Below are 14,560 nucleotides of genomic sequence, written 5' to 3' on the forward strand. Positions count from 1 at the left end.
TTAATATTTTATTAACTGGAAGCTGAAAGATAGCCATTTTCTTATTAGATACGCTTATTAGATATGTAAAAAAATTGCGATATCTTGAAGACATCTAAAAGATGTTTTAAAATTTCGATAATGTCTAGAATTGCCCAACGAACCAATTGATGAATTAACATTTTAACAATAAGATGAGGATTTAACATTATTTTAATGTCAAAATCATTACGTATTTGACATTATTACATATTTAAAACATGTATTTCGTCACTTTCAGACATTTGAGAATATAAAGTAAGCTAAGTCTTAAGAATAAGAAAGATATACGAAAGCATAAGAAGAAAAACACGAAAAGAAAGAGAAATAGAACTACTTACTATATATCAATAATTTAACATTTACATAACTTTGTTAATTAGTAATCTATTTCTTATAATTATATAAAAATATATCAAATAAAAATTTCTATAAAAATTAATATTTTATTGTTATTTTTTTTCTTCAAAGACTCAGCTCATTTTACAACATTATAAAATTGTGTCAATATTTTCGTTCGTTGTTATATATACAAGTATTACATCATTATATCAATTTATTAAATATATAACTCCAGTTCTTATCTCATCACTTTTCACAAAACTTCGGCTTAATCGTATGTCATTGACTGTCAAAGTCTCATTACAAATGCTTTGAAGCGTTTGATTGACCAATTAGAAAAAAGAATTTTACAAATTGACCAATCAAAAATTGCTTCAAAGCATTTGTAGTGAGATTTTGCCCACAGCCATTGTAATTCTAAAATATTGAACATATTCAAATTGCCAAACTTTAACAATGTATATTCATTACTATTATAGCGCTCGTTTAAATTCGCCATATGTATCCAATATCGATAAATGTTGCTACCCAAACAGAATAACAAGTCATGATAATGTTAAAATGATATTAAAATGAATCTGAAATGATTGAAAAATGACTTTTAATCATTTGAAGTCATTTTGACATCATAATGACTTGATATTCTACTTAAGTATAGTCTATATATCCAGCAAATGAGAATAGATTAAAATGGATTGAAATTTTTTTTTATCCGAATGCATATTTTAAATAGCGACTACTTTTTTTGGATTTAATCGGATTCAATTAGATTCAATTAGATTCAATTGGATGCAATTGGATTGAAAAATTGCATTTCCTATTCAAAATTTTGAACAGTATTCACAAGTCTGTTTTTACACAGAAAAAACTAATATTATTTTTAGATTGAAAGGCATAGAGATATGCAATTCCTATAAATAAATAAAAATGCATTCAGGATTGAAAAGCATTCATTTTAATATTCATGAATCAATATTTTTGAAAATCTGAATCGATTTCAATTCATTTCAATCTATTCTTATTTGCTGAGTAGTCAAATAGTTTGCTATAGCTGTACGTACTTTTCAAAAAATATATGTATAAAATAGCTTCAAATATCTTTTTCAAAAAAATCTTGAAGATGTCTATAAAGTCCGTGTCATATTAAAAAAATTTTGCGAATCGATTAACCAAAAAATGCTTCAAATCATAAAATGAATCGCCCCCATAAAATGGATCGTAGAGAGAAGTCCAATATGAACGCAAAATTTAAAGATAGTTATAAAATATATATCTTTTATGTGTAAAAACTTCAGAATGTTTGAATAAACAGCTTTCTGTAAAAAAAATTTTTAAAAGTACTCTATTTTTTTAACTTAATTGATGAGACTCTTTCCTTAATGAAATATGTCTATCAGTATATTCGAAGTAAAAAAAATAATTGATTTCAAAGGAGATTAATAAAAAAAGATGAAAATGTCTGTTTTATTAATCGCAATTAATCGACACTCAAAAAAATAGTTTGCATTTTCTTGCATATTAACTACTGATAAGGAAACCTTTCTATTTTATCAAGTGAACCATTTTAGCGGTAAGTAAACTATTCCATCATTCTTTATCAACACTTTACATTGATAGAAATCAATTATAAATATTCTCAACATTAACAGATTCCTAAATACTGATCGCTGTATCGCTCATTACAATTGTAAGAGCAATAGAAACAATCAAATAAACATATTTCTTGTAGAACATTCACGAGTCATCTCAATGTGACAAATATTTATCGATAAGCCATTAATATAACCAGCTGGAATCTCTGGAAATAGCCTGATTTTAATTTCTAATTTAGCCGGCGATATGTCGTGTTTTTCATAGCATCCGCTCGATTACTGATAATTCAATTTCCGATTGTAATAATTCTGCATACGTCGCCGGAGTCTGCGTGGCGTGTCCAGCGTGTCCAGCCGCAAGTGAATCTTCTAGAACGGGATGAGAAACATGTGTATGGCCAATCGCGCGACGCCATTTGTACGGGGCTGCTGTCGGGTGCGCCCGACATTGGCCGGCACGTGCTGCGTGGTTCGACGCGATTGGTTCGCCGCCCCGCGCCGTCGCGTATAACGCATCGTCGTCACGGCTGTTCCGTGACAGTCGGTGAAAAAACAGCGAAGTGTTGCAGTGGCAGCGTGCGAATTCGTTGGTGATTCCTTTCTCGTTCACAGTCGACTTTTACGACGCGGCGACGATGAGGAAACTCTATCTATTGATCGCAGGATTAATCCTGCTGGCAGGTAAGCAAGAATCTATTCTCTCATCTTAGAAGACGAAATGCGCCTTTGATTATTTTATATGCACTTGCTCTTTAGGATTCGTCCGGGCCGAGGATCAGGTTGAAGATAACGCCGGTACCGTGGACGACGATCTTGGAGCTAGCCGTGAAGCATCGCGAACAGGTTGTTATCTTGTAGTTTAATTGAACAGAAAATTGTTTTGTTCATAATTATTCTATAATTTTTAAAATAAAAGTGGGTAGTGTTGTAACAGGTGGGAAGAGTTCGTTGAAGTTGATGTGTATCGACATTATTCAAATGTTGCAATAGAATTTAGAAAAGTGCAGATTTATTTCATACAGAAGTGGAATTTCTTTTATGATTATGATTTGTTCAATTTTTACATCAACTTTGAATTTGTATGTATAATCTGTCATATCTGTTATGAATTTATTAAGTATATTGAATCTTCTGTTTAAAAAAGAGTGAAATAAGTTCTTTTATTTATTCATTTATATTTGATAAATGTAATTTTCTTTATCAACAATTAATCTTATATGAAATTTTGCCTTATTATTTATAAGAACATTAATTATTGTATTACACATTTAAGTTTAAATTCTATTGCAGATCATGAAGCAGTACAAAGAGAGGAGGAAGCGATAAAGATCGATGGTTTAAATACTGCTCAAGTAAAAGAACTAAGAGATAAGGCTGAGAAGTTTGCATTCCAGACTGAAGTTAATCGCATGATGAAACTTATTATTAATTCTCTCTACCGTAACAAAGAGATCTATCTCAGAGAATTGATTTCGAATGCATCTGATGCATTGGATAAAATTAGGTTATTGTCTCTCACCGATAAAGGTGTCCTGGATACAAATAACGAATTGGCTATCAGAATAAAAGCAGACAAGGAGAACAAAGTATTGCACATAATGGATTCTGGTATCGGTATGACAAAGCAAGATTTAGTAAATAATCTTGGAACTATCGCAAAATCTGGCACAGCAGAGTTTCTGGGAAAAATGCAGGATGTCACTAATGCTCAGGATATGAATGACATGATCGGTCAGTTTGGCGTGGGCTTTTATTCCGCATATTTGGTTGCGAATGTCGTCGTTGTCACCAGCAAGCATAACGATGATAAACAGTATATCTGGGAATCTGATAGCTCCAACTTCAGCATTGTTGAAGATCCTCGAGGAGATACCTTGAAAAGAGGAACAACTGTAAGGTATGTTGTAGAATTCTTTTTAACAAATTAGGAAATTTTAAAAAGTTTCTCAAAGACTAATGATACATATTCTTATTTGCTATTATGCTGTGAAATTAATCCTTTTAATATTGTGATTTTTTAAATGTTTATAGCTTACATTTGAAAGAAGAAGCATCGGACTTCTTAGAACCAGATACGATAAAGTCCTTAGTAAAAAAATATTCGCAGTTCATCAATTTCCCTATATATTTATGGAATAGCAAAGTTATACAAGTCGATGCAGAAGAAGTGGAAGAAGATAAGCCTGCGAAAAAAGATGCTGAAAAAGATGACACTGATTCAGACAAGGAGGATGAGGATGATGACGCTAAGGTAGAAGAGGATGCGGATGAGAAGAAATCTAAGAAAGTAGACAAGACTATATGGGATTGGGAATTGTTGAACGATTCGAAACCAATTTGGACGCTGAAGCCAAACGAAGTTGACGAAAAGGAATATATTGAATTCTACAAGACACTCACCAAGGATAATCAGGAACCTCTAGCGAAGACACATTTCGTTGCTGAAGGTGAAGTTACATTCAAGTCTGTTTTGTTTATCCCGAAGGTTCAACCGGGTGACAGCTTTAATCGTTACGGTACAAAATCTGATAACATCAAGTTATATGTCAGGCGAGTCTTCATCACTGACAAGTTCACCGACATGATGCCGAATTATCTATCTTTTATTCGGGGTATTGTGGACAGCGATGATCTACCGCTCAACGTTTCGCGCGAGAATCTTCAGCAGCACAAATTGATTAAGATTATCAAGAAAAAACTCATCAGGAAGGTATTGGACATGATCAAGAAGATTCCCAAAGAGGATTATCAAACATTCTGGAAGGAATATAGTACAAATATCAAGTTAGGCATAATCGAGGATCCTCAGAATCGTGCGAGACTGTCCAAGATCTTGCAATTCCACTCGTCGACGCAGAAGGAAATGACCTCCCTGTCTGAATATGTATCCCGCATGAAGCCCAATCAACAGCATATCTACTACATTGCTGGTGCATCCGAGGACGAGGTAAAGAAATCGCCATTCGTCGAACGGCTGGACAAAAAAGGCTATGAGGTGTTGTATCTGACGGAAGCAGTGGACGAGTACGCGATATCGGCATTACCGGAATTCGATGGTAAAAAGTTCCAAAATGTAGCAAAGGAAGGTTTCACTCTGGATGAAGGCGAACGAGCGAAGGACCGAATGGAACAATTAAAGACAACGTTTGAGCCTCTAGTCAAATGGCTGAGCGACATTCTGAAAGATCATATCAGCAAGGCACAAGTATCTGAGCGTCTGACTGATTCTCCCTGTGCTTTGGTCGCCAGTATGTTTGGTTGGACCGGCAATATGGAACGTTTGGCGATTTCGAACGCACATCAGAAGTCTGATGATCCACAGAAGAGTTATTATTTGAACCAGAAGAAGACTTTGGAAATCAATCCAAGACATCCACTCATCCGAGAATTGCTACGCAGAGTCGAGGTTGACTCGACCGATCAGACAGCTAAAGATATCGCCCTGATGATGTTCCGTACAGCAACTTTGCGATCGGGCTATATGTTACGAGAAACCGCTAGTTTCGCAGATAGCGTGGAACAATTGATGAGGAAGAACTTAGGTATCTCCTTAGATGAAATCCCTGAGGAGGAGGAATTGCAGGACGAGGAATTAGCAAACAGCGAGAAGGTGTTAGATGTGGACTCTGATGACGAGAAGAAAGAAGAAGAAGAAGAAGAAGACGAGAAACGTGATGAATTGTAATAATAGAGGAGAATATAAAACGATATTCAAAAGACTTGTTCTAGAAGCGTAGCTATACAATGTATAGTTATCTCGAATTCTCCCAAGGAGGTGACCTTCATTATCGCAAATTTATAAACAATTTAGATTGTACAACTTAATAAGTTTGTTAATTCTTCTAATATCGTAGTCATTTTCGTAATGTGATTAAACAGAAGGCAAAATGTTTTTCACTTTTTCTATACGAAACTGCATAATATTGTCATCCTTTTGTTCATGTCTTATTGATACCAGTTAAATTATGGATTTTGAAGCGATTTAAATAATTTATTATAATTGTTTCATTTTGATCTTCCATATTTTTTTAGTAACGTGAAAAGAGCACTGACTGAACGTTACTAACGTATGTTTGTGATATGTGTGAATGTATTTGTACATGAAACTTACAAAAATTATATTAAAATGAAGTATATCTACTATTGATATGATTTGTATGTCATTAATATTTACAGTCAAAGTAATTGCGTAACTTTAAGTTTAGATTATTTAGTTTAGAGAGAATAAAAGGGAAAATTTATTAAAATATTCTTTATGTAAAAATATAATTATTTAAAATTTCAAAGGAGTATAAATAAAAATAAAATTACAATATATTAATATAAATAATATAGATAAGATTTTTTAATAGAAATTAAAGCTCTTTTGTACAATATCGAATGAGTTATAAATTCATTCATCAATTAAATAATAAGCTTTCAAAGATATTTTATTAAATGTTAAAAAATAAATAAATATCAGACATATATTTATAAAATATATGTGTATGCAAAAGTACAAAAAAGAAAGACTTATTATCTCTTATATAATATTGAGTCATAAATTTAACAATTATATTTTTGAAAGTTATTAAATGTTTAAAAAAATATTAATATATGTATAACAACTTAAAAATTTTGGAAAATTAAATGTCTCTTGTACAACATTAGTTGAGTCATATATAAATTCAATAATTAAATTGTATTTTTCGAAGTTATTTATTATTAAATGTTTAAAACGATATTTTGTTAGCATCATATATACATTTATAAAATATATGTATTTACAAAAAAGAAAAAAAATCACTGTCTCTTGTACAATATTGGCTTAGTCATAAATTCAACAGTTAAATTTTTCCAAGTTATTTTATTAAATATTTAAAAAAAGATATTAATATAATAATTTAAAATTCGTATTTGTTGTTCGTACACGGTTGTTTCTTAAATCTTAATAATAATTTAAAAGTTATAAAAATTTGATATCTCAGTAATTAAATTGTATTTTTTTAAATTATCTTATAAAAGTTAAAAAAAATATTAAAAGTAAAAGTTATTAAATATTTGAAAAAAAAAATTTAATATCTAGACACATAAATTCATAAAATATATACAAAAATATAATATTTTATCGTGTAAAAATATAATATTTTGATAACAAAATGAACCAGTTGGTACAAAAAAAACAATAGTTGTTTTGAAAAAAAGTATGTGATAAACTTGCGGTGAATAATTTTCTCGGAGAATGCAGAATGAGAAACGAGTTACGAGAATGCTTTGTGTTTTCGAAACAATGGCGCGTCGCGCAGTTCCGGCCGACCATAGTCGCCGGCTGGTCGGAACCGAGCTGTGACGTAAGGGAACGCCACGGGCTGGCCAATCGGCGCGCCGGATAGCGCGACGTGCCGGGCAGTCGCAGCGCGCGCCACCGGTACCGGGGTGGTCATTTCCGTTTTCGATTCCGACGTCATCCAACTCCGAAAGCCCGTGTGTTTTGTGTTTCTTTGGGGCCACGATGATTATCGCTAATTTAACGTAAGTACGCGATACGTCACGGCGGCACGCGCAGATCACCCGGACGTGTTCGCGCGGCCGCGAGAACCCGGTATCAGCGCACATCCTGCGTACTCCGTAACGCGAAGGAGCCGCTTTTTGCGATCAAGCGTGACCGCGATATTCCGCCGACCAACCAATGCCAAGACAACTGCTCCGATTCGTCCGTTAACCGGTCCGACTCATACCGTCCGATATTTCTCGCTTCCAACTCGGGATTCGTATCCGATATTAACGATAACGGTCCCCATCCACGGGGCTGGGCCCATCCCACCATCATGGGACCGGTCCTCGCGAGAGGCCAGCCGGCATGAACGCGGCTAACACCGACTGTCTCGATGTGCGCGTAAACAAAGTAAATGGCGCCGAATGGTCCCTCGTAATTTCGACACTACGCGTTCTCCAGCGTTCTACGCAACGCTCCGCAACGCAACGGTCCACAGGACACGTCAAAACGGAAATTCTTCTTCGGGCTTGTCATCTCGTTCAGAAGGAAAGGAGTGGGAAAGGGAGGGGCGGGGACATGGAGAGGGGTAGAGGGACGCAACTTTGAAGCAACGTACAAAATGAATTATGTCGCTTTAGTTCTCCCTTTTTTCATTTGTAAATACTTGTAAAGCAGAAGTGTTAACCAAATGGAGTCATTGTTTAATAGCTGACTGTGATAAAACTAACTTGGTCATAGTCGACACGAGACTACATGTATCCCATAAAATCTGAGAAATAATGTATCTGTTACAAATTTTATAGACAGAAAATTAGCAAAAATATAATAAAATCTGTTAGTGTAATTGATCGATTGTATAAATCGAGCAGAATCTGTTGTTTCGTAAATTCTAATATACAATTGGGTCATTTATATCTTATCGCTTTTTTAAATACTTGGAGTACCAAGTAATTAGTTGTAACATTTTGCACATTTTTTAAATACGCAATCTTATAAAAAATAAATACTTTCTGATGATGTTAGAAAAGGGTGAATGACTTATCATGTATAACAAAAGCCCAAAAAATTATGTAAGATACTAAGATATGACTACTTTCCTTTTAAAAGACGCAGTATCGGCATAAATATTGTTCTATCTTTGCTATTGAATGTCAAGAAGAGTAAGAATGATGTTTAAAAGGATATCAGTATAATATCCGTTTCCATCAATGTAAATTAAATTTAATCTCGATTCAATTTATTCTTAATTTTTTACTACTTAGAACTAGAAAAAAATGAAGAGTTAGTTGAACCAAGATTAAAGTTAAATTATCGTTAGTGAAAATAGGCATAAGTAATTTTATTTTGATGATTATGAAACAAATTCTGCTTGGTTTGCGAATGTGGAATCTGCTGACAAATCATTAGCAGATAGCTAATATTTTGCTTAATCAAAATGATTGTAATATTTACAACTCTATATTGATATTGACAATACATTGCCAGCTTTTCTCTTTTGCAGATTGAAACTTTTGAAATTGGAATTAGGTTTCTTCATGTCTTAAAATATTTCAAAAAAATATCGACTATAAAAAGAGCAAATACATTGCTGGTCTTAAGACAAAAATAAGCAACTTATAAAGATAGTAAAACTATTGTGTACATAAAGAAAAAATTGAAGCAAACTTAAAGTGACTCGTGACCGAACTATATTTCGGGAATATTAGAAACATGGGCATTCAAGACTTGCAAACTTTCTTGGACAGCAATTGTGTACAAGGGGGATCTGTACCTGTGGACTTGTTGAAAATAGCGCGAATGGTCGCTCAAAAATCTCAACGTAATCGTGTGATTAAAGGACAACAAATACACAATTTTAGTAAATTAAGACTAGTTCTCGATGGAGAATGCTGCTTGGATCGATTGTATGGAGGATTCTTCTCAGGTAAATAATAAAAAAATATATTATAATATAAACATAAATAAATTTAATTTTGACAAGGCAAATTTTATGTGTTACTGTATAATTTTAAAATTCATTAGTTTTTTCTCGAACAGAAATAATTTGATTATTAATACTATTGTTGCTTTGGTACAGATTGGGCTTGTGGTGGACAATGGAACCGTATGCTCCAATTCCTTGCTGTTCTTATACAAGCAATGGAAATGTCGGGCTTAGAGATAGCTGTGTTCTTTAATGGATGTTTCGAACCTCTTCGAAGACCAGATTGGGTGCAACATCAGTTGCAAGTACGCGCTAAAGTTAACAATGTAAGTTCATACAAATATATTTTCAGATTAATTGTGAGTGTTAATTAAAATTTTTGAAGATATCTTTCTGAAATGTTTAGGTCTTGAAACATATAACAACGAAAGGTACGCCGCCACCGAAAATCTGGTGGACTCCTCCTGTATGTTTAAGGACCAGTTTACGTATGGCTCTTAGGCATCTGAATGTCACAGTTGTAAGTTAATAAACATTATTTTCTGTTTTTAATCTTTGTAATTATAGTTAAATTTTTGATTTAATTAAAATGCACAAGAAAAGAGACAGTAATATTTTAATGTGTACAATAATTTAAAAAATTCATAAAATATTACATAATGTTACTAATATTTTAACAGTTATGTAGTATGGATGATCATCACCAAGAAGTTATTGCTTATTGTCGTGAGAATAATTACAACGGACTCATAGCTGATGATGCAGAATATGCTGCATTTGATCCTCCACGCTACTTCTCATCCGAACAATTAAAACTTACATACAAGGTATGTATTTTTTAGTAATAGAAATCAGTATTTTATGTAATGATAATTTACTGTAACATATTACATTTTTTCCCATAACAGGGTTCTCTTGATACAAAAGAATATATGCTTTCTGAACTCACTAGAGCTCTTAACATACCATCTGACAGGCTCTGTATATTGGCAGCTTTACTTGGAAATTACATATTGACCGAAAACGACTTGGCCGACTTCTATAAAAATAATAATATTAGCACCAATGTGCTAAATAAGACAAGCGTTGAACAAATGATTAAAATAATTGCAAATTTTGTCAAGGAACTTCCATCTGCAGAATTGGATGTGGTTTCACAAAAAGTGTTCGGTTCTGTCTCTGATCCAAGATGTTCGAAATTAAGACAATCTGTTCAATATTATTTAAACGGAACAAAAGAAGGGTTTTTACATTATAAACCTGTGAAACCAACAAAAGGTGAGACTTTTTGATTTAAAAATATTTTCAAATATTTTATTATCAAACAATTTCAATATATTTAAAAATTGGGATGTACTATTAAAGAATTTTTTATTAAAAAATATTAATCTTTAATATAAGAAAAGTAAATATTTTAGCATTTTCAAGATAAAATTCTAGAAACTGAATATAGAAGGAGATGGTAATCGCATATATAATTTTATTATATATGTATCTGTGTTGTTAATTTTAGTTTTCACATAGTTTAATTAATAAATTGAAAATAAAATATATCCGTGCCAATCTTTTTCAGTCCATAAACTAGATTCCAAACCGAGCACACAGACTCAGTCGAGTTTGTCCGACACACCATCAGCCTCGGAAGGTGACTCTAATTTAGAAACATCGAGATTTGCCTCTGAAACTTTGGAGAGCGAACGTGAAAGTTTGAACGCGTACAAACAGGCAACAGCCAACGCAAAGACGGCGCCGCAAATTGTGATCGATCCACCTGGTATTCAGGGCCATGGAGATGCCGATGCCATACGCACAGAGGAAGAGCAAAGTATGCCGGCTAAAAATCGATGGCTTTTGACGATTTATTGCTATTCTATCTTAAACGTCTGGAATTTTTGAAACAGGCGATGGACATGCTATCAACGGTACTCATAATCTCTTGATAAGCTCGTCAAGTTCGAGTAGTAGCTCCTCAGCGACATCGCCATCCCATGCAACAGCCGATTCTGCGAGACAGCTGGAGAAAACTCATATTCCTACAACATCACCAGAAGTTATGCGCACCGCCTCGGAACGTCATCAGAAGGGGCTCATGTCACCATACATTTATCAAATTCTCATCGCTGGTGAAATCAAATTGCCGGTCCTCCTGGAAGATGAAAATCATCGTGAATTTCCTTCTATTCATGTCATTTATAGACCAATTCGACAAATGGTATATGCGATTTTGTTTAATCTCCATCATCGGATGTATCTAGCTACAAAGAGTAAAGAAAAAGGTGGTAAGTATAATGTTTTACAAATAATAAAAAATTCATGTTTTCTTCATTAAATTTTGTAAATTTATTTGACAGATAGTGAAAAAATCGAGATACCGGATGTAACAATAAAAGAGTGGGTATGGTCCAAGTCCAATCCATATCAGACTCCTGAATTAGTGAAAGCAGAGCAGATTGGCTGGGGAGTGCCTACGATTCAACGTTTGTGGTTTGGGTAAGTGGTTTTATCTCAATTAAATTGCGTATATATAATAACATTGTGGATTGATTATTGAATTGAAACTTTCTGTAGACTCATATAATTTTTATAAATTGACAAGATTTCCTGTTCTTCAGCACAGTTATAGATGATAAGAGGCGAAGGCTTAGGGGTTTTCTGACTTGTATGAGATCAGACACACCTCTAATGTTAAATACCTCATATGTACCGCAACATCTGCTGGTTATGGCCTGTGTTTTAAGGTGAATATTGATTAGGATTATTTTAAGCTTTTAACAGATTTTTTTTTTTAATTAATTGAACATGATTCGATCAATGAGTGTTTCTCTAATTGTTTCTTTCGCAGATACATTATGTCTTTTTCTGATAAAATAAAGATCTTGCGCCGTCAGGAATTAGACGCTTTCATCGCCCAAGCTTTTTCGCCGGAGCTTATGAATGCTCAGTATTTGCAGGATTTACAGGTAAAATGAACATGTATAATTCTTACAATACAGCTGTTATTTTAGGCAATGATTAAATACTTGAATAAGTCAACATTTAATGTATTATTTGTATACAGCTTCCATTAGTGACGTCACGCGGTGTACAATTGGCTACTTTGTTCATGGCTGGTGTTGAGACTGCATTGTTAGCGAACGATGCATGTGGCGCGCCGATTCCATGGTTAATGTGTTGCCCTTGGCTTTACTTTGATGGAAAATTGTTTCATCATACGTTGGCTCGTGCTACTATTGCTAAGAACTTATTGGAATTATGCAGCGGTCATATTGACCGCGTTGTAAAGGTCGAAAGAATGAGAAAAGCTATACTCGAGGGAATTACCGTCGTGTTTGCGCGACCGCCTTTACCTGTCACGCCAGGTATATTACATTCATTTTAGCATTAATGTTTTCTCTTTTATTTATCTGTCTTTAATTGGGATGTGGTTTTTCGAAATTTTCGAAATGTTTTCAATTTCTTAATAAGTTTCTAATAATTCCTAATTAATAAATTTCTAATTAAAATAATAGCTTTCAAAATTTAATTATGAAAAACACTGCATTAATTATACATTATATCCCATTTAATACATTTACTTAATGTAATTTAATTAGTATAATATATTTAATATGACACATTTAATAATTTAATGTTATAATCACATAAGTTGTTAATAACATTAGTAATTGTAAGCTGAGAAAAAAAGGAACAAAGTTAATTTAATAACTTTTATAGTTTAGTTTAATTGGTATAATTTATTTGATTAATGGATGCGTGAATTTTGATAATTGTTCTATTTTATATTTTTTTTATTAATAATTCTTCCAGTTTCCTTAGCATCCTATGATCTTTCATAATAGGATGTTTTCGAATGGAAGTAAAGCAAAAGCAGCTAATATTGCTTCGTGGAGTTTATCAATATAACCCTACGAATCTCAAAACTGCGATAAAATATCCTGATAAAGAAACTCAATTCATATACTTTTTATATAAAACTGAAAATTGCTGCGAGAATATTGAAGTCGTTAAGAAATTATTATGATATGTCGATTACATATCGTAAAAAGATTATACATATTTTTAAGAACAATTCAAATACAGATATTACATAGAAAATTAATTAACATTCTATAAAGAAACATATTTGTTATAAGCAAATTGTTAAATAATAAAAATTAATCTTATTTATGAAATGCTAATATTCTTCTATATAACAAAAATTATTTCTACATGGCATTTTAATTTTTTTATATAATTTAATAATACATAATTTTTATCTATTTTTATTTGTTATATATCTGTATAACAGTTATATATCTGTATAATAATCTTATTTAATATTATTACAGGTATTCGTGTATCAGTTCCCTCCAATATTTTGCCTGCTAATTGTACTATTAACGACGGATTGATGCGCGGTCGTGGCAGCGGCACATTACCGCAACGTGGTTTAATGCGTCGCCCAATCCCTTCGCGTGGTGGTCAACTGGAAATCGCTGGTGTTGTAGTAGGTCAATGGGGCCCAAATTACGGACAACCCGGTCGATTGCCGCAACCCTTGCAAGGACACCCTCGCGGACGGATTCCACCGCAGGTAAGGTATAATAGATTTCAATAGGGTATGTGATTGCAAGTAATTTTATAACGATGGCTCGATATCGTTGCGTGTATATGGAGTAAGAAGCACACGATGACGATATTCTGGACAGATTTTAGGGGAACGTTCGAGATATTGAGTAGTCCGCTTTCACTATTTAACGTCGCTGGTGTGATCGGATAATACGTGCATTTAGGAGGGACATCACGTAAATCAATTTAATGCAGAATTATTTGCTTATACAGTTTTTTATATAGTTTTTATATGTAGACGTTCGATACATCATGGAAATAAATCTGGAATCATGTACTTGAGAATGTATATTAAGCGGAGGATAGTTAATATATCCTCGTTATGTGTGTTGCTTTATTACATCATTAGGATGAAAAAGAAATTATTTTGACATTATATTTACATGATGTTTTTTTTGTAGCATTGCGGTTTTGTATTATCGCATGTTTTTTTATATGTAATATGGACACTGTTAAAATAAAGGTTTCTATATATTTTAATTCAGAGTATTTTAACTGGTGTTCCTTTTATATGTATTCTTTTTAGGTAACATATATGTATATATGTATATATATATATATATATATATATATATATATTTCCTTCTTTACGTAAGTAGT

At 32.9% G+C, this 14,560-nt stretch overlaps 2 protein-coding genes across 2 annotated transcripts in view; both read left to right on the forward strand.

Moving 5' to 3' along the window:
* Positions 1-2,587: 2,587 nt before the first annotated feature.
* LOC105621208 (endoplasmin) lies at positions 2,588-5,958 on the forward strand. The gene is made up of 4 exons (XM_012202678.1): positions 2,588-2,633; positions 2,709-2,795; positions 3,243-3,849; positions 3,984-5,958. The coding sequence occupies exons 1-4, from the start codon at positions 2,588-2,590 to the stop codon at positions 5,635-5,637; spliced, it is 2,394 nt and encodes a 797-aa protein (XP_012058068.1). The 3' UTR covers positions 5,638-5,958.
* A 3,180-nt stretch (positions 5,959-9,138) lies between these two features.
* Positions 9,139-14,560, forward strand: part of LOC105621300 (constitutive coactivator of PPAR-gamma-like protein 1 homolog) — a 10,684-nt gene continuing 5,262 nt past the window's right edge. Inside the window, exons 1-12 of the mRNA XM_012202765.1 lie at positions 9,139-9,352; positions 9,506-9,678; positions 9,759-9,872; positions 10,033-10,179; positions 10,261-10,630; positions 10,926-11,177; positions 11,254-11,631; positions 11,704-11,842; positions 11,965-12,090; positions 12,195-12,312; positions 12,411-12,711; positions 13,681-13,925. Coding sequence (XP_012058155.1) covers positions 9,139-9,352; positions 9,506-9,678; positions 9,759-9,872; positions 10,033-10,179; positions 10,261-10,630; positions 10,926-11,177; positions 11,254-11,631; positions 11,704-11,842; positions 11,965-12,090; positions 12,195-12,312; positions 12,411-12,711; positions 13,681-13,925 — 2,577 coding nt within the window. The remainder of the gene's footprint in view (positions 9,353-9,505; positions 9,679-9,758; positions 9,873-10,032; positions 10,180-10,260; positions 10,631-10,925; positions 11,178-11,253; positions 11,632-11,703; positions 11,843-11,964; positions 12,091-12,194; positions 12,313-12,410; positions 12,712-13,680; positions 13,926-14,560) is intronic.

Source organism: Atta cephalotes, assembly GCF_000143395.1.
Source record: "Atta cephalotes unplaced genomic scaffold scaffold00032, whole genome shotgun sequence".
Classification (NCBI taxonomy): Eukaryota; Metazoa; Arthropoda; class Insecta; order Hymenoptera; family Formicidae; genus Atta; species Atta cephalotes.